Genomic DNA, 20,138 nt, shown 5'->3' with positions numbered 1-20,138 from the left:
GGCCGCAGGCTCTGCGCAGGGAAGGGCAGTGGAATCACCAGGGTCCGCTGCCTGGGCCGGCCCGGAGAGGCGCTCGGCCTGGCCGCACCGCACTCGGAAGGGACTCCCCCAGGCTTCGCTCGCCCGAGGCCGGGGCGCTCTCCTCCCTCCGCCGCTCAGTGGGTATAGAGCTGGGAAGTGTGGCAATCGGTCGGGCCGGGGAACCGGGGGCCGCAGCAGGGCTGAAGTCGCCAACCGCAGTTGGGGGCGGGCGGGTGGGGCAGGCGCTCTGCCGCTGCTGGCCCGGGATCCCCGGGCATCTCGCGGGTCTGTCCCCGAGGGCCACGGGGAGCCCGGAGTGGCCGCCGGGCCCGCACACAGCCTTCCCCCCTCGGGGGGTTCTCCCGGCGCCGAGATTACAGTGGGCGCGGCCGCGGGGCTGGCCCGCGAGGGCGCGGGTCCCAGGGCCGGGAAGGGCGGCGGCAGCGAGCGGGGGCTGGGCGAGGCCGCCCCGCGCACAGGCCTGCGCCCCGCTGCCCTCCCTCCTCTTGCTGCCGTCGCCGGGCCGCAGGCCCACGCCCAGTCTCCCGGTTCCTGGGCCGCCCGCGGCCTTGCTCTCCCGGGCTGGGCTCGGACGCGGCTCGGCTGGGCTCGGCGGGCGGAGGAGGAAGGAGGGAGGGAGCGGGCGGCCGGGCGGGCGGGCGGAAGGGGGAGGGGAGGAGCGAGCCGAGCCAGTCCGGAGGGGGCCCGGAGCGCGGACGCCAGGAGAGACGGAGCAGCGGCTCCCGGCCGGGCCAGCTCCGCGACGCCGCTGCCGCCGAGTGAGTCGGGGCCCCAGCTTGGGAGCCGCGGGCGCTGCGCGCAGGGGTGGCGCGGGGAGCGGCCGCGGAAAAGTTGGGAGAAGTGGGGGCCGCTCCGCCGCGGCTCCGCCGAGAGGGCCCCCGCTGCGGAGGCAGCAGGGGGCGACAAGGACAGAGGGCCCAGGGCGCGGGCTCTGGGCGGCCGGGCGGGGGGCGGCAGCCGCGGGCTCGGGGGCCTGTGCCCGGCGCGCTCATGGCGGCGGGCCTGGGGGAGGGCGGGCCGGAGCGCCTCGCGGCAGCGGCCGGGTCCCCAGCGCCGCCCGAGGGCAGGCTGGCCGGGCGCCTCGGCGTGGTGGGGCGCGCCGCCCCGAGCCGGGAGAGGCAAGCCCTCCTGGCAACAGGTAGGGGCTGGGAGGGAGGGCCCGAGCCACAGGCGCCCCCTTTGTTGGGGAGAAGAGCTTGGTGACCATTTGCGCGAGAGCCCCAGCCTGGCAGCGGGCCCGCGGCGTCGCTCCTGGCCTGCACCGGTCCGGTGGCTGGAGTGGCAGGGCGGGGAGGGTCCTGCTGCTTTTTGTTCGCACCGGCCCCCAGTGCCCGCTGCGGGAGCGGGGTCAGAGCGTCCATGTGCTTAACGGGAAACAGGAAGGAGTGGCTCTGAGTGTCTGCCCCGGTCCCCCAAGGCTAAGGCTCCTATACCGTTATGGGGTGTGTGTGGCTGGGCTGGGGAGGGGGAAGCTGCTGGTGAAACTGGTTTTCGGGGCCACGGCTTGTTAATTACCGGCCTGGAGGCTCTCTGGCAAGTAGGTTAATTGCAGGTGTGTGGCGCTAATATTTGGCCTCAGCTTGGGGGTTTCTCTCTCTCCCCAAGCCAGGCTCCTGGCATCAAAACCTGGGCTTGATTCCCTGAGTTGTTGGACCCAGTACTCAGGGGGCTTTTGAGGATCCTGAGGAACGGAGTGAGCCCCTCTTCACAGAGAAGCGAACCTGGGAAGGCCTCCAGCAGGCAATCCCTCCCACATCTGTGTTGGAGGGGGTCGCTGCCCCGTACCAAAGTCCAGGTGACCGGGGCCAAATGTGGGTGGCTGACTGCACTTGTGATGGGCTCCTAGGGATAAGGACTTGTCTGCAGCCTTGTCCCTCTGGGCCTGGCCAGAATCTAAAGTGACCCGCACAGATTCTCTGTTCCAAAGAGAGAGAGTTCCTTGTCTCCCTTGGTACCCCAAGGCCCAGTCCCTTCACTGGGGCCTCTGGCCAGCTTTCCCCCTGGAGGCAGGGCCTCCTCTCTCCCCTGTCACTGGCCAGGAGCCTGGCACCCTGCGGGTCCTTTACTGTGCTCGTCAGCGCTGCCGCCCCCCCCCCCCCCCCCCCGCCTCTTTAACCTGCCGGCCTCCCCCTGCCCCTGGAGGCTCTAGTCACATACAGTATTTGGGTGTGTTGGGGCCTCTAGTGGGGCGGCCCAGACAAGCTAAATTTGGGGACCTACCCTGCCTTCTGGAGCAATGACACACCTCCTGTTGGCTTCATCCATGCTGCAGCCTTCGAGTTCCTAACACGCTGTTGCTAAAAGAAAGTTTTCAACAAGACTTACTCGAACCCTCCCACTTTTTTTGTAGTCCCTCAGGCTTCAGTGGCAGCTGGGAGCCTGTGGGACCCTGTGTTTGTCAGTCTCTCCTCTGCTGATCCTATTTTGCTCAATTATTTCTTCAAGCTCTGAGAGCCAGCGGGACTGTTTTCACATTGAGTCTTTGAGATCCCTGCCTCATGGACTCAAACCTCTGCCCTCTCAGCATTCTGGGTTTACAGGCCCCCATGGGGACCCTCCGCCCCCTTTACATCCATCTCTGAGGGTTTGGGAGGGGTCAGTCAGAGATGGGGCAAGGGCTGGGGGCTGGGCAGAGCCCTCTTCAAGTTCCTGGTAATCCAGTGCCCGTGAAATCCCTGCTCTGCCAGCCCCTCTGCAGCCTGTGCCTCAGAGTGGCGTCTGTGTCTCTGAGGCAGGTGTGTCTGTGTGAGAGGGACAAACAGACACACACACTCTGTTGTCTCTTCATGTGTGCGGTGAGTAAATTCTGTGAGTGGGAGAATATCTGTAGGTGTGATTTCTCCCTCAGACAATCAAATATCTACCCTGAGGGCCAACTGGCCAGAAAAGCAGGGTTGTCTCCCTATACCGAGTCCACGTCCCTGTCTTGTTGCCCCAGCCTCTTGTTTATGGGATCCCATGCTTGGCTTGGCGCTCTGGTGCCAAGAAGCTAGCATCCCTGCCTCGGAGCGGACCTGTTGGTTCTGAGCGGGTGTGTAAGCGAGGCTGCTGGGAGCCCCTGTTGTCCTCCCCACCCTGCCCCCCATGTTGAGTCAGAAGCCCTGACCCTGCTGAATCTGGTGCCTCTCCCTGCTGGGCTAGGCTCTGGGGGTGGGGAGGGGGCAGGGATGGGGTAGCTTTACTCTGCTAATGGAAGTACTGGGCAGCAAGGGAGGGCTGTGGTCACAGAAAGCCTGCTCCCAGGTGTGAGAGAGCCCCCATTAATCTGCATTTCACCACGTTCTCTGGCTCTCCCTGCTTGGGATGGGAAGGGGATAGGTGTCATCTTGTCTTGGGGTTGAGATAATTGCACTATCCTGGTGCTTGCCCTTGACCACTCTCTGGCCTTTTTTCTGCTTACTTCTCCAGCTCCTCACCTTCTTTGTATAGACTGGCAGAAGACAATCCTGGGCCCCAGGAGTCAGGGAGAGGGGCCCCACTCACACCCTCTGGGACCCCAGCCAGCCCTCTGAATCTTTAATCCTCCAAATGTCCCTGACAGAGAAACTTCCTGCCAGTTTCCACTGACCAGGGTGGGGATGGGCCCGATACCCAGGCCTGTCTGTACTTTTTTTTTTTTTTAAGATTTTTTTTTTTAAAATTTGAGAGAGAGAGAGAAACAGCATGAGAGGGGAGAGGGTCAGAGGGAGAAGCAGGCTCCCCGCTGAGCCGGGAGCCCGATGTGGGACTCGATCCCAGGACTCCGGGACCATGACCTGAGCCGAAGGCAGTCGCTTAACCAACTGAGCCACCCAGGCGCCCAGGCCTGTCTGTACTTTTGGCTTTAGATCTCAGTGGAGGACAAGGTGGGCTCTAAGAGACATGGAAGTCAGGGGATGTGTCAGTCATTTTCCCCCACCTCCAATCTAGCTAAGCTAAAAAGGTGGGAAGGAGGATCCAGAGGCGTGCTAGCACATCTAGGTATTCTGCCTTTTCCTTCTCTACTCAATTTTCTCTGTGAAAAAAGTGTGTTTGCACATGGTTGTGTGGGAGAAGTGCCACTGTGGAGAATTATGTTTAATTTTGTTCAGTTCCAAAGGCTTCCATCTCTAACTAATTAAATATTTATTCTGGCTAAGGTAGAGGAAAAGGGGCACTGCCCTCGGGAGCTGAGGCCTGGAGAGTGTGTGTGTGTGTGTGTGTATGAGTGTGTATGAGTGTTCCTGGGTGAAGGTGGAGCTGAAGCTCCTTGATTGTCAGTGCTGACCTCTGACTTCATCTGAGAGCAGTGACCAGCAGTGGGGACAAGAGGGTAAAGTCCTCGAGCTGGAATACTGACCCGTGACAGGCCGAGAGGGATTTCTGAGAGGGATTTCGCAAGTGCTTGTGTGGTGGGTGTGGGCGGAGCGGGGGGAAGAGCCTGCGGAGCACCAGCCCCACTCGGCCCAGATCTGATCAGCCTTCAGCCAGGGGCACTGCGCTCTGTGGTGCGCGGTGGACAACAGTCTCCCACTCTCTTCCCTCCGGGTGGGAGGAGACCACCTTCCTTCTGCGTCAGCTTTTAGTTCTAAGTCAGCCTGAATACCAGCAACCCCCCCCCCCCCCAGCCCTCCTGAGAGGATGAGGGCTGGGGGCCCAGAAACTTCTGCCCTTGTTGTCCCGCTGGTCTTCACTGCCGAGTCCCAGGACTGCCAGGCATTCTGTTGGTCCTGGCATCACTGACTCCATGGGACCATCTTGCTGCTGTGCTCTCAGCTCCCAGCAGCTGCTGTCCCCCCTCGGGAGCCACAGACAATGGCTCTAGAGGACACCTCTCAGGAGGTCTGTACCCTCCCTCATTCCAGTATCCAAGTGGCCGGTGGTTGGTCACTACCTCCCTGTGGAAGGAAAGGGGGAGGCGGGGTGGGGGGATGGGGAAGCAACAGTTTTTCCCTGAGCTGAGAGTCTTTGTGATGGGTGTTCCCCTGCAGACTAGTTACTATTTTCTGGATGAGCCTTAAGAAATAGCTCCTAGTTCCACCAGATGCCTTGGGTCTTCTGTCTCCGTTGTCTGGCCCCCAATCCCAAATTCTTTGCAGCCTTGCCTTCACTTTGTTTCTGAAAAGACGCTTCTGCCTTATGTGCAGGGATTGGATGGCTCGGCATGGGGTGTTAATCTCCTGTGGAATAGTTTGACGTTTACTGATTGTCCTGGAGCTCGCCATCCTTTAGGGACATAATTTTGCTTTACTCTGGCCTCTTAATTTTCCCTAGGGACCTGCTGTCCAGATGGGTTGTAGGGAAGGAGGAGGTAGGGTTTGCCTAAGCCCTGCAATCTGTTTTTGGGCTTCCTTGGCACAGAAGCCTCCAGCTGTGGGTTGGCTTGAGGGATGGAGGGGCTAGCTGGAGAGTGGGGGTGGGGGGAAGAGAAGGTGCCTCCCACTTTACTCAGATTGTTGGTTATAACTCCTAGGGCCAGATCCTTCCTGTCCTCCATGCGGGGGTAGCAAAATGACAGGGAGACCCCAAGGTTCTTAGTTCTAGAGAACTGGGACTCCTGGGGGTCATCAGCATCTTCAGTTGTGGTAAATGGTGAATGTTAGAACTGGAAAGCCACCATATTACAGACAAGGAAACTGGTTTGTCCAAGGCCATGTGGCCAGGACCAGACTCCAGGGCTTGAGTCTCTGTCCCCTGCTCCTTTGTTATACCACGGAAACTTTCATCTTTCTCTTCCCCCATAGCTGCCCCCTGTGATCCCCTCTGCCTTCCCCCCTCCTCACTCAGGATGCTCCAGACCTTGTATGACTACTTCTGGTGGGAACGGCTGTGGCTGCCTGTTAACTTAACTTGGGCTGATCTAGAAGACCGGGATGGACGTGTATATGCCAAAGCCTCAGACCTCTACATCACACTACCCCTGGCCTTGCTCTTCCTCATCGTTCGATACTTCTTTGAGCTGTGAGCATACCAACCTTCCCCCATGCCTTCCCTGGCCGCCAGCCACAGTTTCTTGCACTTAAGTTTGTCTCTTGCTGTTTAATTGGTCCCGGACCTTGCTCTTCTGGCCACCCAGATCCCTGCCTACTATGTGCCCCCCCACTGAACGCAGCATTGTCTTCCTGAGGGCTCAGCACCCCCAGGCCCTTTCCTTCAATGGTCATTTGTTCTCCCTCTCCACCCCGCCTGGTCACTAGTGAACACAGGCAGCTTTGTCAGCTTTGGGCAGCCCAAGGAGGCCACAGAGGGGGTTGCCGGGAAACTGAGGCCCAGGATAAAGTTGCCTGAGCTTGCAGTTCTTTCCCCTGCCAGCTAGGGGCTACCAAGACACTGAGGTGCTTTAAAGAGACAGACCCTTCTCACTCCTGTCCCTTCCTCAGTTATGTGGCTACACCACTGGCCGCCCTTCTGAATGTAAAGGAGAAAACTCGGCTGCGGGCACCACCCAACCCCACCTTGGAGCATTTCTACCTGACCAGTGGCAAGCAGCCCAAACAGGTGTGCGCCGCAGGCCCTGCTCTGGGATCACTGAGTGCGCCCTGGGGAGGGCGCAGGTTGCAAGGCCAGCCCTGGTGGGTGAAGAGATGAGAGGGCAGTGTGGTGCTGACCTAGGTTCTTGCTGGGAGGCGGTGGCAGGAGGATGGGGGCGCTGAACGTAATGGGCTTCTTCACCACACCCAGGCAGAGGTAGAGCTCTTGTTGCGGCAGAGTGGGCTCTCTGGCCGCCAGGTGGAGCGCTGGTTCCGCCGCCGCCGAAACCAGGACCGGCCCAGTCTCCTCAAGAAGTTCCGAGAAGCCAGGTAGGGGAGGTTGGGGCCAGAGAAGCTGGGTGGCAGAGGAAGGTCTGATGTCTTGCTGGGAGGGGTGGGCCATGGCTATATGCAGGGAGAGGTTGTGCCTAGGTGAGGAGGTGAATTTGGTTATTAATGATATTCTTTTTTTTTTTTTTAGATTTTATTTATTTGACAGAGAGAGAGATAGTGAGAGCAGGAACACAAGCAGGGGGAGTGGGAGAGGGAGAAGCAGGCTTCCTGCGGAGCAGGGAGCCCGATGCGGGGCTCGATCCCAGCACCCTGGTATCATGAACTGAGCCGAAGGCAGACACTTAACCGACTGAGCCACCCAGGCACCCCGATTAATGATATTGAGAGGGAAGATATCTGGGGGTACTTGGCAATGGTTGGAGGGCTGTGCCCCTCTCTCAGCCACTCTCCTCGCCCTTTCCGCTTCCTCTTCCAGCTGGAGATTCACCTTTTACCTGATCGCTTTCATTGCTGGCATGGCCGTCATTGTGGACGTGAGTGGGGGTTCCTGGGAGGTGGGAGTAGGTTCTCTGTCAAGGTGGTGTGAGGCCATAGAACGTGGGTCTCTCCTCTCAACCTCTCACCGTCTCTCTACAGAAACCCTGGTTCTATGACATGAAGAAGGTTTGGGAGGGATATCCCATACAGGTATGAGATGGGGTCCTGACTCCTTATCTGGGGTGATTAAGAGGATCAAGGTAGGGCAGGACCAGGACATGTACACCCTTATGAAGAGATGGTCTCTGGAACATGTGGCAGAAGGCACTGGAGTCATGGTGCTAAACAACCCCGGGGTAGAAGGGTTGGGTTGGACAGTGAGACCCTTGGGTCCTGTTGTTCGGGGTACCTTACCTTTCCCTTTCTCTCCCTTCTTCCACCCAGAGTACCATCCCTTCCCAGTATTGGTACTACATGATTGAACTTTCTTTCTACTGGTCCCTGCTCTTCAGCATTGCCTCTGATGTCAAGCGAAAGGTGGGTCAGGGAGCTGTGCCATTAAGCCTAGAAGCCGAAACAAAGCCCTGGACGGAGAGCCTTCCCCTTTGATTTCTTTTTTTTTTTTTAAAGATTTATTTATTTGAGAGAGCGAGAATGAGAGAGAGAGAGAGAGTACATGACGGGGGGAGGGTTAGAGGGAGAAGCAGGCTCCTTGCTGAGCAGGGAGCCCGATGCGGGACTCGATCCAGGGACTCCAGGATCATGACCTGAGCTGAAGGCAGTCGCTTAACCAACTGAGCCACCCAGGCGCCCTGATTTCTGAGTATTTGGATGGAGCTGTGGGTTAAGGGGAACTAAGTGGAAGGGGGAGGAAGTAGGATTAGAGTGGGGGCTGGGGAACAGGAAAAAGTCCCCTGGAGTCTGCATCTTTTCTGCAGGATTTCAAGGAACAGATCATCCACCACGTGGCTACCATCATCCTCATCAGCTTCTCCTGGTTTGCCAATTACATCCGAGCAGGGACGCTGATCATGGCTCTGCATGACTCTTCCGACTACCTGCTAGAGGTCAGGCTTCCCCGGGCATTTCTTCAAACCTAGAGACTCCGGTGCAGGTTCTCCTGTCCCTCTCCTATTTTGGGGGGTGGTGGTGGTGGGGGTTGACATTCCTGGGACCAAGGAGGTGGGGGCACAGAGCCAGTGTATATATGAATGTATGTGGGAGAGTCAGGAGCCTGTGATGATGGACGGGGGCCATCTGTGCAGTCAGCCAAGATGTTTAACTATGCGGGATGGAAAAACACCTGCAACAACATCTTCATCGTCTTCGCCATTGTCTTCATCATCACCCGACTGGTCATCCTGCCCTTCTGGTGAGTAGGCCAGACTATACTCCTGTCCTCAAGGAATCAGGAGTCTTGCCTCTCCCCGCCTCATTTATCTGTCCTTACCCCAACCACCACTTCGTGTGTTTACAATCCCGTCTGTCCTTTCCCGTTGCAGGATCTTGCACTGCACTGTGGTCTACCCACTGGAGCTCTATCCTGCCTTCTTCGGCTACTACTTCTTCAATTCCATGATGGGAGTGCTACAGCTGCTGCATATCTTCTGGGCCTACCTCATTCTGCGCATGGCCCACAAGTTCATAACTGGAAAGGTGAATGATCTGTAGGCCCTACTACCCTCAACTCCAGAAACAGCCCAACCTCCCCGCCCCGTCGGCAAGCATCCTGCCAAGACACTACTGTGGCGCCCTGGGTGCAGCAGGACAAGTTTACATGTTTGAGGACAGCATGTAACCCTTCTTTTCCCTCTCCACAGCTGGTAGAAGATGAACGCAGCGACCGGGAAGAAACGGAGAGCTCAGAGGGGGAGGAGGCTGTAGCTGGGGGAGGGGCAAAGAGCCGACCCCTAGCCAACGGCCACCCTGTCCTCAGGAACAACCATCGTAAGAATGACTGAACCATTGTCCCTGCTGCCCCTCAGATTAATGCGTAAAGCCAAGGAACTAGGCTGGCCTCCCCAGAGGACCACTTTAAGCCCTGGGGAGAAAGCAGAAAGCAAGGAGAGAGTTCCTGTGTCCCAACCCCCTGCTTGTCACCCAGTTGCCTTTAACCAAACTAACCAGCCTATCCCCAGGTAGAGGGGAGGTTGGTGTATCCTTTGCCAGAGGGGGGGATGGACTTATTTTCCTCTCTGTTTTCTAGGTTGTCCTTTCTATTGCTTTTGAGGCCCTGCCTCAGCTCTGGGGGTGGCAATTACAACTCACATTCCTTATTCTTCAGAATTTGGCCCTAGCTGTTTGCTTTAGACTCCCTGACCTCCAGAGCCAGGGTCGTGCCTTACTGTCCCATCTGTGGGCCTCATTCTGCCAAAGATGGACCAAGGCTCACCTTTCTAGGTTCCCTAACTTGGGCCAGAAACCAAAGCTGAGCTTTTTTTCCCTCCTGAGACACAAATGAATTGAGTGTAGGAGGGTACATAAGACCCTTACCCTACCTCTGCCAAAAAAGTGTGTGTGTTGGGGGCCCATACTGGGACTGCTTGGATGGTCTACGTGTTATTTCTCTGCCAGCTCTCTGTCATCACAGGTCTAAGATCTTACTGCCTCCTTCCTCTGGCCTCATCCCCTAGGCTAGCTGGTTTGGAATAGAATGGCAATTAGTTCTTATTTTTATTTATTAAACATTTGGTGTTTTGGTTTTAAAGCCAGAATTACAGCTAGCACCTGGCATTTCAGCAGAGGGACCACTTCAGACCAAAATGTACTGTTAATGGTTTTTTTTTTAATTAAAATATATTAAAGATTAAGTAAAACATGGTAATAAGTGTCTGAGACTAGTAGGAACTGAGAAGGGAGATCAACTAAATAAACTAAGGTAGTCTTCCTCATGGTTATGTAATGTTTCCTTTTTAAAATTTTACATGGCAAATAAGAAAAAGCAAAAGTAGAGAAGGTATGAGATTAATGACAGCTGCCCCTTGGGAAGGACTGGGGGTGGAAATAGCTCTGTCACCGAAAGACCCAGAACTGGGAGAATGGGGGCTGAGGAAGATAAATCAAATCACAATCTTCGTTTTAACATCTTGTTAAAAGACATTCAAGAAACCATACAAATCAAGGATAGTGAATACACAGCCCTCATTCCAGGAATGAAGTCTGTCAGAAGCATGAACACTTGAACAAACATAGGCTGGGAGGGAGGAGTAACAGGAGGACTGAGGGAGATCAGGCCCAGGTCGGCGTGGTGACCTCCCCCCACCCCCGGCGCTTCAGGAGGTGGAGGAGGGACCTTGCCTGCTAGCACCACATTGGAAGAGATCTCCTGATCCAGAGCTCCCATTTCTATCTACCAGGAGCTGGGGGAAGAGCTAGACGGGAGACGTGGGGATCAGAGTTGAACAGTCAGGAAGACCCAGTTCCTGAGGAAAGGACGGTTCGGGAAGGGTTCAGAAAATTGAGAAGAAGGCTGTCCACTAAAGAAGACGCCCTCTGCACTCGATGGCCCCGCAGCAGCAGAGCAGTTCCTTGCCTTCCACACTGCCCACCTCGTAGTTGTAGTCCCACGTGAGCTCTGTGCCAGCCCGGATCCTCCTGGGCAGGAAGACAGGGGAGGGGGCGGCAAAGGAAGCACGTCACCACGTGCGAGCGGAGTTGGAGCACCAGGTGGGGGGCTGCCCCTCCTCAACCCTGGGCTGCGGCTCTTACCCAACCAACCGCCTCCCTGACCCCTTCTTACTTGCTGGCAAAGAAGGCCACCCAGGGGAAGCGAAGATCGTGAGTGTCCACGAAGACATTCTGGACAAACAAGTTGGGGCTGCAGCTATGCTGTGGGTTTAAGGACAGGACCCATAAGAACCGAGAAAACCACCCAGCTTTGTGGGGTGAGTGTGAGTTGGACAAAAAAATGCCATTTGATCCTCCCCATCATAGCAGGGAAGTTCTGAAAGAAAGCTACCTCTTTAAGATCCTAAAGATCGAGAATTTCTAACAAGTAAAGGTAGGTGTATATAGTTGTGTTAAAAAGAACTAGACATTTGAGAACAGTGGGATAATCCAGCATCTAGAGGGGAGAGAGAGGGGTCTCACATTGAGGTAGCGGCCCAGGTTGCCTTCGAGCTTGGCATCAATGATATAGCAAGACTCTTCCCCATCATAGAACTGCCGTGTGTTCTTGCGAACAGGTGCACTCTCCCCCTTTTCCACGGATGCCATGTTGGTTGATTTAATGGCAATCCCATGGGTTGATTTAAGAGCAAAGCCTCGGGTTGATTTTACTGCCACCTGGCGTTTTGTTGGACCTGGACAGGAAGGAGAACAGGGTTAGGCCCCATCCCACCTCACGACTGGACCTTCGACCCCCATTTCCATCCCACTCATTGCACTGCAGGAATACTGATGAGCTGTGACCCTGAAAGCAAAGACCCTAATTGGCAGTTTTTTCAAGCAGGATTAGAGCTGCTGGGTAAAGGAGCTGAGGGAAGAGAGTAGGGAAGTGAAAAGGAGAGAGGAAGGGGATGTGTTGAACAACATTAACAGCTGAGCTGGGAATCAGAGAATCCTCCCAGACATGCGTCAACTCTTAAGATCTGAATGTTTTCCCACTTCTTTAGCTTCCTTAGAAAAGCCCTATCCCAACTGTCCTACCATCCCTTCCTACTACCCCCAACATTCTTCCAGACTACCAGACATGTTCTTCTTGTCCTCAAAGTCATCTGCCTCAGAGCCAGAGGAGATGGTCTGGATATCATCGCTATCCACTGCTGTGGCTGAAGTCTGACCAGTGGTGGGCTTCCGGCTGGTCCCACTTTCCCCCTCGCTTTCTGTGCTGCTGGACAATGTTAGGACATCCTGGGAAACAGAAGGGTGAGAAGAAAGAAGAGTAAATGGAGAGGACCCATTCAAGTTCTTGCTTTTTCTACAGTTAGACAGGAAGAAGCTAAGACTACAGCAAGAGAAAGATTAGATGCTGGCTGAAGGAAAAGGAGGCAGGAAGCCAAAGAAACAAGGGATATATTGGGAATTATCACTAAGGCCCTGATGAGGTGAGGTCCAGCTTGAGGAAGAATGTCACTTACATCAGCATTAGACTGAGCAGAGGCCATGAGTCGTCGGCTCTGATGCATACTAGTCTTACTAGGTGGGCGGCGAAGTCCTTCAAGCTTCATGGGAGAAGGATTGTAACCATAATTTCGAGCGCTTTCAGTAACTCTAATGGGAGGAGAAGGGATGAGAGGGGGTCAGATGATGGGTTTCTTTTATAGGTTTGAAACAAGGCAGATCTGGAAACAGGTCAGAAAGAGAGGCTCTTACATTGACGTCTTGTTTCGGTCATCAGGGTCCTGGAAGAGAGAGCAAGTGAAAGGTTAAAATGTTTTCAATGGTCCTGAGTAACAAATCCAACAATTAGACTTGATCTCAAATGACCTCCAAAGACCTCAGCTAGTGAGAAGTACGCTATCTAGAGATTGCTCTGCAGCTTGACAGAACACTCATGTTCTCATGAGGACATCACCTGAGAGGGGGTTTCCAGCCTTTCCAATGACAGGCATAAAATGCTCAAGGCAAACACTACGGGCAGAATCTTAGAAGGACAAGGGACACAGTTTACCACCCATAATGTGCTAAGTTTCAACATCAATAAAAATACATCTACAATCAATTGTTTTTTTTAAGGATTTATTTATCTGAGAGAGAGAGACCGAGATAGAGAGTGCAAGCAGGGGGAGGGGGCAGAGGGAGAGAGTGAGAGAATCTCAAGTGGACTTGAGCCCAGTGCCGGGCTCCATCTCATGACCCTGAGATCATGACCTGAGCCGAAATCAATAGTCGGATGCCTAACTGAGCCACCCCAGGCGCCCCTCAATTCTTGGTTTTTAAGTATAACAAAAGACAGCAATGCTGTAAATAATTTGAAATCAATGCTGTAGATAACTTGAAATAACACTTAACTTAAAAAAAAAAAAAACTACTGAGGTGCCTGGGTGGCTCAGTCGTTAAGCGTCTGCCTTCAGCTCAGGTCATGATCCCAGGGTCCTGGGATCGAGCCCCACATCGGGCTCCCTGCTCCGCAGGAAGCCTGCTTCTCCCTCTCCCACTCCCCCTGCTTGTGTTCTCTCTCTCGCTGTGTCTCTCTCTGTCAAATGAATAAATAAAATCTTTAAAAAAAAAAAACAACTACTTATATATCCTTTACTTTCGAATGAACCAGATACTTCTTCCCTAGGTTGATTTTAAGATAATTTGGTCCTTTCAGCACTAGGAATGTGCTGGGTGGAGGGGGAGATAATCCGGTTTGCCAAAGATATCCATCCGCACGTAATCTACATGCTGAAGAGTGAGAGTAAGCCACATTAAGTCACTACACCAAAGTTACACAGAAGCTGCCACTCTCAGAGTTTCCTGCCACCACTTACCTCTTTCTTGGCCTGCTTGATGTCTCCCTCATCCTTGAAGCCCAGCCCTGAGGTGGAGGCCTTCTCAGCCTCCCCTCTGCCTCCCCCAGCCCGGCCTTCCCCACCTTCGCTAGTCTTGAAGGAGGACCGGCTGTCAGAGTCAGCAAAGCCACCCTCGCTGACACTATTGCAGCTCAACCACGAGGCCACCTTGTTCTTGGGTGTCTCTTCAGAGGAAGGCGGATTGCAGCCACCGACAGGGATCGCTGGAGGGATAGGAATATGCGGGGGGCCGAGGTCTGGGGGGCGGGAGTCCTTGGAAGCTGTCTCCGACAGGCCGTTCTCCTTTTGGCCCCGGGTCTGCCGCCGGGTGGCATAGCTGCGCCACACGGAGCTGGTGCTGAAGTCCTCATCCTTGCAGAAGTTGTCATCGGAGCTGTCATCATTGGACTCTTCGGGATCCTCTGTACCGCTGTTGCCATCCTCCTGGTCTTTCAAGTCTACCCCGCTGCTGTCCGAGGAACAGGGGGCATCACTCTCATAGCCTTCCTTGAAGTTCTCCACGCTCTCGATATGGTCCAGATTGGCAAAGTACTCATCACCCATCTCCAGGCCCTCCTTGTCCGCAAAGTCATCTGTCAGGATCTTGCCTGGAGTGAAGAGAATTAAAGGCCTTCCATGGTTATGAGGATCTTTTAGAAAGTATAGGGGTCCTTCCAGCAATACCGAGCCCACCAGCACACAGTCAAAACACCTCCATTATGGGCTCTCCCTTGTCTCCTCAGTGTCTTAACTATGAGAAGACAGGCAGCTTTCCTCTAGTTTTAAATCTTGCCCTTTCTGCCATCCCATCTTCCTCTTGGTTTACCAAAAGGGTGTCTGCAGCTATGCTAAAAGCCTGGGGATGGAGAGACGTGGGAGAAAACGACACACTGGACTCTGCTCCCATGTCCCTTGTCTGAAAAATCCTCACGTCCACTTTCATCCCTTTTCCTTCTTGTCCTTATAAAGCTCTTCGTCCCTTCCTGGTCCACCCGGACAGGCACATCATCACTTGTCCTGTTCTTTACAGAAGAAAATCCTGGCCTCCTCTTACTCCCAAGTTTTATTCTTCTGTTCAGCTCCTCTCCGATTCAATTCCCCACCACGTCCTAATCCCAGAGGCAACTCTTTTGTTTCATCACCAACCTGCATAAATACAGACAAAGGAGCCTTTGGCAATGTCATCCAAGCAGCGGATACCCCAGCCCTTGTTCTGCGTCTTGAATAGCTGTAGCCGAACCTGGAGTCCATGCTGCACCAACCGGTTTGTGCACATGTTTGGGTCACATTTGCAGCGCTTGTTACACTCGTAAACTCTGGGAGGAGTGACAATAAACTCAATCATAACATGATCACCAGAGCATCCGTTCAGTCCATAGAACTGTTACAATTCTTAAGGTTTCATCATTTAGTAGGTAGTGATCTAAGTGAGTGAATTTAGGAACTATGCTCTTTGATTCATTTGGGAATAGAGCACAAGGAAATAATTCAGAAGAGGGAAAAGTGATTTATACAGGTAATTTATAGCACTAGTTAGGAACAGTGAATACCAGAATGCCATCACCTGGAGAAAAGGAAGCAAACTGATGTGAATACAGATTAAGAGCCGTTGAAATAGTAGACAGACTACATCACTTCATAGAAAGAGATATATAAAAATAAAGATATGTGAGAAAAGCAAAAGCCAATATAATAGATACTGAAAGAGACTAAAGGGGCGCCTGGCTGGCTCAGTCATTGAGCGCCTGCCTTCGGCTCAGGTCATGATCCCAGGGTCCTGGGATCGAGCCCCGAGTCGGGCTCCCTGCTTGATGGGGGGGGCTTTGCTCTTCTCTCTCCCACTCCCCCTGCTTGTGTTCCCTCTCTCACTGTAACTCTGTCAAATAAATAAATAAAATCTTTAAAAAAAAAAGAAAGACTAAAGAGGAGGAATTGGAACAAAAGTTTGGGTATAGCTGACTTTTATCCTTTTATTCTGTGAATATTTACTAACCACCAAAAGCTGTTCTACGTAAAACACTGGGAACTCAATAATGGAAAAAGTCATAATCTTTCCTCTCAGGGAGCTCATATTCTATCAAGTTTAAGGAACTGCACAGATTATTTAAAAAATAAACCATCAAAATTAGAGAGATCTAGCTAATAGTTATACTGAGAAAAGTTATCTTTTCAGGCATCAATGTTTCTTTTATTTATTTTATTTTATTTTATTTTATTTTATTTTATTTTATTTATTTATTTTTAAAGATTTTATTTATTTATTTGAGAGAGAGCACATGAGAGGGGTTAGGGTCAGAGGGAGAAGCAGACTCCCCACCAAGCAGGGAGCCTGATGCGGGACTCGATCCAGGGACTCCAGGATCATGACCTGAGCCGAAGGCAGTTGATTAACCAACTGAGCCACCCAGGCGCCCCAGGCATCAATGTTTCTGCTCCATCTACTGTTGGATAGATGACACCGTACGATTTGAGAGTTGATGACATTAGTCCTATCCTTTTGGACAAAGTTGGTAAAAGCAGCTTCTATTCACTGAACATATAAACATATACTTTGTGTTTGGCATTGTGCTAATAGGCTTTACATACATTCTCTATTTATCCTCGGAGCAGCCCTATAAGGACGTTTTTTTAACCTTAAAATCTTGGGAAGTGGGGTGCCCGGCTGGCTCAGTGGGTAGAGCATGTGACTCAATTGCAGAGGTCATGAGTTTGAGCCCTACACTGACTGTAGAGATTACCCAAAAATAAAACAATGAAAGCATTATATACACAGAGGGAAGTACACATACATGTCTACAGCTCAATGAATTTTCACAAACTGAACACACCATGTAACTAGCACCATATCAAGAAACAACTTCATTAGGTCCCTTAAAACCTCAGTAGGGATGGCGGCTGTTTGTGTTCAATTCTTCTATTTACAGCTAATAAAACAAGATCAGCTTAGAATGGATGAAGTCAGAATTTGAACTTAGGTCTAATCACCACCCTATGAAACTTTCAGAGTAGCTATACTGTATCATTCATTCATTCAACAAAATTTGTTTGAGTGGTTACTATGTACCAGGCACTGGGTCAGTTAGCTGCCCATGATATACCATGCTGAGCAAGACAGGTTCCCATCCCCATGGAGCTTATGTGCTAATGAAAAAAAAAAGCAAGGCAACACATAAACGAAAGTTGCCCCAGATGCTATAAAAAACACAAACAGGGTGTTAAACGAGAGCATGAAGGGAGTAAAAATGACCTAGTTTTCGGGTGGCCAGGAAAGCTCTCTCTGAGGAGGTGAGATTAAAGCTGAGAGCTCAAGGTTAAAGAAGATAACCATGCAAAGAACAGTGGACGGATGCCAAGCAGAGGGCACAGCATGTACAAAGGCCCCTGAGGTAGGCTGGCAAACACTGGGCAAATTGGATTCAGTAACTGAAGAATATCAGTGTGGTTAGAACAGTTTTGGAGGGAGAGAGATAGGAAGGGGCCAGACAGTACAGTGTCTTGTGACCCAAGATTAAGAGTTAGAATGAAATCCAAAGTGCAGTGGGAAGCTATTAAAGTTTTAGGCAGGGAGGTGACATATTATTTGTGGTTATTTGAAAATATTTCTATGAAACATTTCAAACACGAAAAAAGAACACTCATCTACTGCCCAGCATTAGCAAATCTCAACATTGTTACAACACTCAAGTTTTATTATAATTAAAACATAAATGATACAAGGATGCAGCTAAAGCTAGTAACTGTCTTTTCCTTTGCTTAGTTTTCAATTTGCATTCAGCACAAATTCATCTTCTGACTTCCCTGGTAGCCTCCATCTCTTGTGAAGATCCTCAGACATACCAGGTTTTCTACCAAGCCCATTCTCCCAGAGCTTCTCTTGCAGCCGGATGCGCGCTGCTCTCATGCTGGCTGTCCTGTCTGGTGCACAGCTGTCAGCCTGGAAGCCTCCTTCACCCCACCATCTGTGGGTGCCCCCTCAATCCTCTTTTGAGTTGGAGCCTCTATTTCCTGGATCAGTATGCCTTCCCCTCTCTTGACTTTTCCCCTTATTCTGGCAAACAATTCCAGTTAACTAACTTACTTTTTCTTTTTTCTTCTCTTTTCTTTCTTCCTTCCTTCTCTCTTTTTTTAGAAGATTTTACTTATTTATTAGAGGGAGAGAGAGCACAAGAAGGCAGAGCGGCAGGGAGAGGGAGAAGCAGGCTCCCTACCAAGCAGGGAGCCTGAGGCGGGGCTTGATCCCAGGACCCTGGGATCACGAACTGAGCCAAAGGCAGATGCTTAACTGACTGAGCCACCCAGGCGCCCCTCCAGTTAACTTTCTGGGAAGAGGACTAATTGACAATTTTGAGGTATTTCATGTCTAAAAAATGTCTTTAGTTTTAACACTTAAAACTCATAGCCTGGGGCTTAGACCTCTAGGTTACAAATAATTTCCTCTTCGAATTCTGAATCCTTAATTTCCATCTAGCTTCCAATGTTATTTTGAGAAGGCTGAAGATAGATTCTGAGTCTTTATTTTTATGGTCTATTTCTCTTCTCCAGAAGCTTTTAGGATTTTTTTTTTTGTCTTCAGTGTTCTGTGGACACAATGATCACATTTTATTATCACGTTTTTTAGTGGGGATCTATTTTCATCTGTTATGCTGGGACATGACAGGCATTCTCCATTTGGAAACAGACCCTTCAATTATGGGAAAATTTCTGAATCATTTCACTGATGTTTTTCTCCTTTCTTCTGTTCTCTCTGCTAATTATTTATCTTGAGCACCAGGTTTCTTAGTTTCCATGTTCACATATAACCATTTTACCAAGTTTTATATCCCCCTCTTTCATTGTCTGCCCCTTTCCCTGCCCTTCTCAATCTTACATGCTGGCTTCATCTCCTCTGCTCAGTCTCTAGTTGGAGAGCCCAGGGCTTATTCCTGGGCCCCCTTATCGTTTCTTTTATCAATATTCTCTCTAGGTGAACTCATCCAGGCTTTATTTTTTTATTTTTTATTTATTTACTTATTTTTAAAGTTTATTTATTTATTTATTTATTTGAGAGAGAGAATGAGATAGAGAGCATGAGAGGAGGGAAGTTCAGAGAGAGAAGCAGACTCCCCGCCGAGCAGGGAGCCCGATGCAGGACTCGATCCCGGGACTCCAGGATCATGACCCGAGCCGAAGGCAGTCGCTCAACCAACTGAGCCACCCAGGCACCCTATTTTTTATTTTTTAAAGATTTTATTTATTTATTCATGAGAGACAGAGAGAGAGAGAGAGAGAGGCAGAGGGAGAAGCAGGCTCCCAAGGAGCAGGGAGCCCGATGCGGGACTCGATCCCAGGACCCTGAGATCATGACCTGAGCCGAAGGCAGACGCTTAACCATCTGAGCCACCCAGGCGCCCTCATCCAGGCTTTAAATATCACCTCTCCCCTCTGTGTTCAGGATTCCTAATTCTTTATGTCCAGCCCTTATACTTCTCTCCAGGAATCTTATTGCCTTCTTGATATTTCTCCTTGGAGTGCCTAGGAGGCACCTCAAACATAACATGGCCAGAGCAGAAGCTGAGTTTTTCCCAGACCTGCCACTCCTCTACTCTTCTCAGTAAAAAGCACCAACACCCACTTTGTTGCTGAATTATAGTTTAGAGGACTTGTCCTTGATTCTGCCACTTCCCTCCCACTCCAGTCAATCTATCAAGTTCTGTAGCTCTACCTCCAAATGAATCCCAACTCTACCCTCTTTCAGCTCTACTCGCTGTGTGCACTCTAGTCCAAGCCCCAGCAACCACCGTCTCTTGCCTATATTCCCGTAATTAATCTCCTAAGTGGATTTCCCAGTTTTACTTTTGCTGCCCTAAGACCTAGTCTCCACAAAGAAGCCACGGTAACCTTCAAAAAGCAGATGGCATCATTTGCCTGCTTAAAATTCTCTAACAGTTTCCTATCACACCATGATTTGGTTCTAATTTTTATTCTCATTTACAAAGTCCTATATAATCAGGTCCCTGCATATTTCTCTCTGAACACATCTCCCTTGCCAGCGTAACCGCAGTCTGTTAGGATATACATATAACTATGAAATTAAGAACATCTTTAACTGCAATTCCTAGATCCTATTCAATCATTAGAAGTCTTCATTTAAATGAAAGCCCAAGGAAGAAACATGTGCTAGAAATTCAGTAAATAAGATTTAATTGATAAAAAACACCTGGTTTCAGTTACTCTATTTTTGGTTCTAATTTTTAGAACTCTATCTCCGAGGTACTTCGCTTTCCCCTACTTACCCTGTGGGCAGACACTCTTCTAGTCTCTTGTACTGGTAGCCAGAGTTAGGGTTGATCTGGCCGCCAGGGGTGCAGGCTGTGGCCTGGATAGTTAGCTGATGACAGGCACATTTGGACCTGAAAAAGAAGGGTATGACGGCTAGAGCTGTGAGACTTTCTTTAGAGGCAGGAAGTACTATAAAAGGATA

General features: G+C 51.4%; 2 protein-coding genes across 8 annotated transcripts in view; one reads left to right on the top strand and one right to left on the bottom strand.

Moving 5' to 3' along the window:
* The first annotated feature begins 47 nt into the window (after nt 1-47).
* CERS2 (ceramide synthase 2) lies at nt 48-10,127 on the top strand. 3 transcript variants are annotated; one of them, XM_064588507.1, is made up of 12 exons: nt 705-800; nt 1,652-1,837; nt 5,788-5,961; nt 6,381-6,498; nt 6,682-6,800; nt 7,240-7,297; nt 7,401-7,451; nt 7,686-7,778; nt 8,180-8,308; nt 8,507-8,613; nt 8,744-8,897; nt 9,062-10,127. In XM_064588507.1, exons 3-12 carry the CDS (start codon nt 5,789-5,791, stop codon nt 9,200-9,202), a joined length of 1,143 nt encoding a protein of 380 aa, XP_064444577.1. In that variant the 5' UTR covers nt 705-800; nt 1,652-1,837; nt 5,788; the 3' UTR covers nt 9,203-10,127. The 3 variants fall into 3 exon arrangements, with proteins under 3 accessions (XP_054368609.2, XP_045752653.2, XP_064444577.1); XM_054512634.2 differs by lacking the exons at nt 705-800; nt 1,652-1,837 and adding an exon at nt 48-158; XM_045896697.3 differs by lacking the exon at nt 1,652-1,837 and having other exon boundaries at nt 657-800.
* Nucleotides 10,128-10,313: 186 nt separating this feature from the next.
* SETDB1 (SET domain bifurcated histone lysine methyltransferase 1) overlaps nt 10,314-20,138 on the bottom strand; it is a 35,033-nt gene continuing 25,208 nt past the window's right edge. For 4 of the 5 annotated variants that reach the window (XM_064588495.1, XM_045896693.3, XM_045896695.3 and 1 more), the window contains 9 exons: nt 19,951-20,067; nt 14,825-14,994; nt 13,658-14,286; nt 12,555-12,583; nt 12,320-12,452; nt 11,927-12,092; nt 11,331-11,542; nt 10,981-11,069; nt 10,314-10,835 (listed from right to left, as the gene is read on the bottom strand). In XM_064588495.1, the coding sequence (XP_064444565.1) occupies nt 10,718-10,835; nt 10,981-11,069; nt 11,331-11,542; nt 11,927-12,092; nt 12,320-12,452; nt 12,555-12,583; nt 13,658-14,286; nt 14,825-14,994; nt 19,951-20,067 (1,663 nt within the window). In that variant the 3' untranslated portion in view covers nt 10,314-10,717. The remainder of the gene's footprint in view (nt 10,836-10,980; nt 11,070-11,330; nt 11,543-11,926; nt 12,093-12,319; nt 12,453-12,554; nt 12,584-13,657; nt 14,287-14,824; nt 14,995-19,950; nt 20,068-20,138) is intronic. The other variant, XR_010410744.1, reaches the window with a different exon arrangement.

Source organism: Mirounga angustirostris, unplaced genomic scaffold, assembly GCF_029215605.1.
Source record: "Mirounga angustirostris isolate CCGP_5_RB_7025 unplaced genomic scaffold, mMirAng1.0.hap1 SCAF_4, whole genome shotgun sequence".
NCBI classification, from domain to species: domain Eukaryota; kingdom Metazoa; phylum Chordata; class Mammalia; order Carnivora; family Phocidae; genus Mirounga; species Mirounga angustirostris.
Note: the sequence above shows the minus strand (reverse complement) of the source record. Positions and strands in the feature narration are given on the sequence as shown.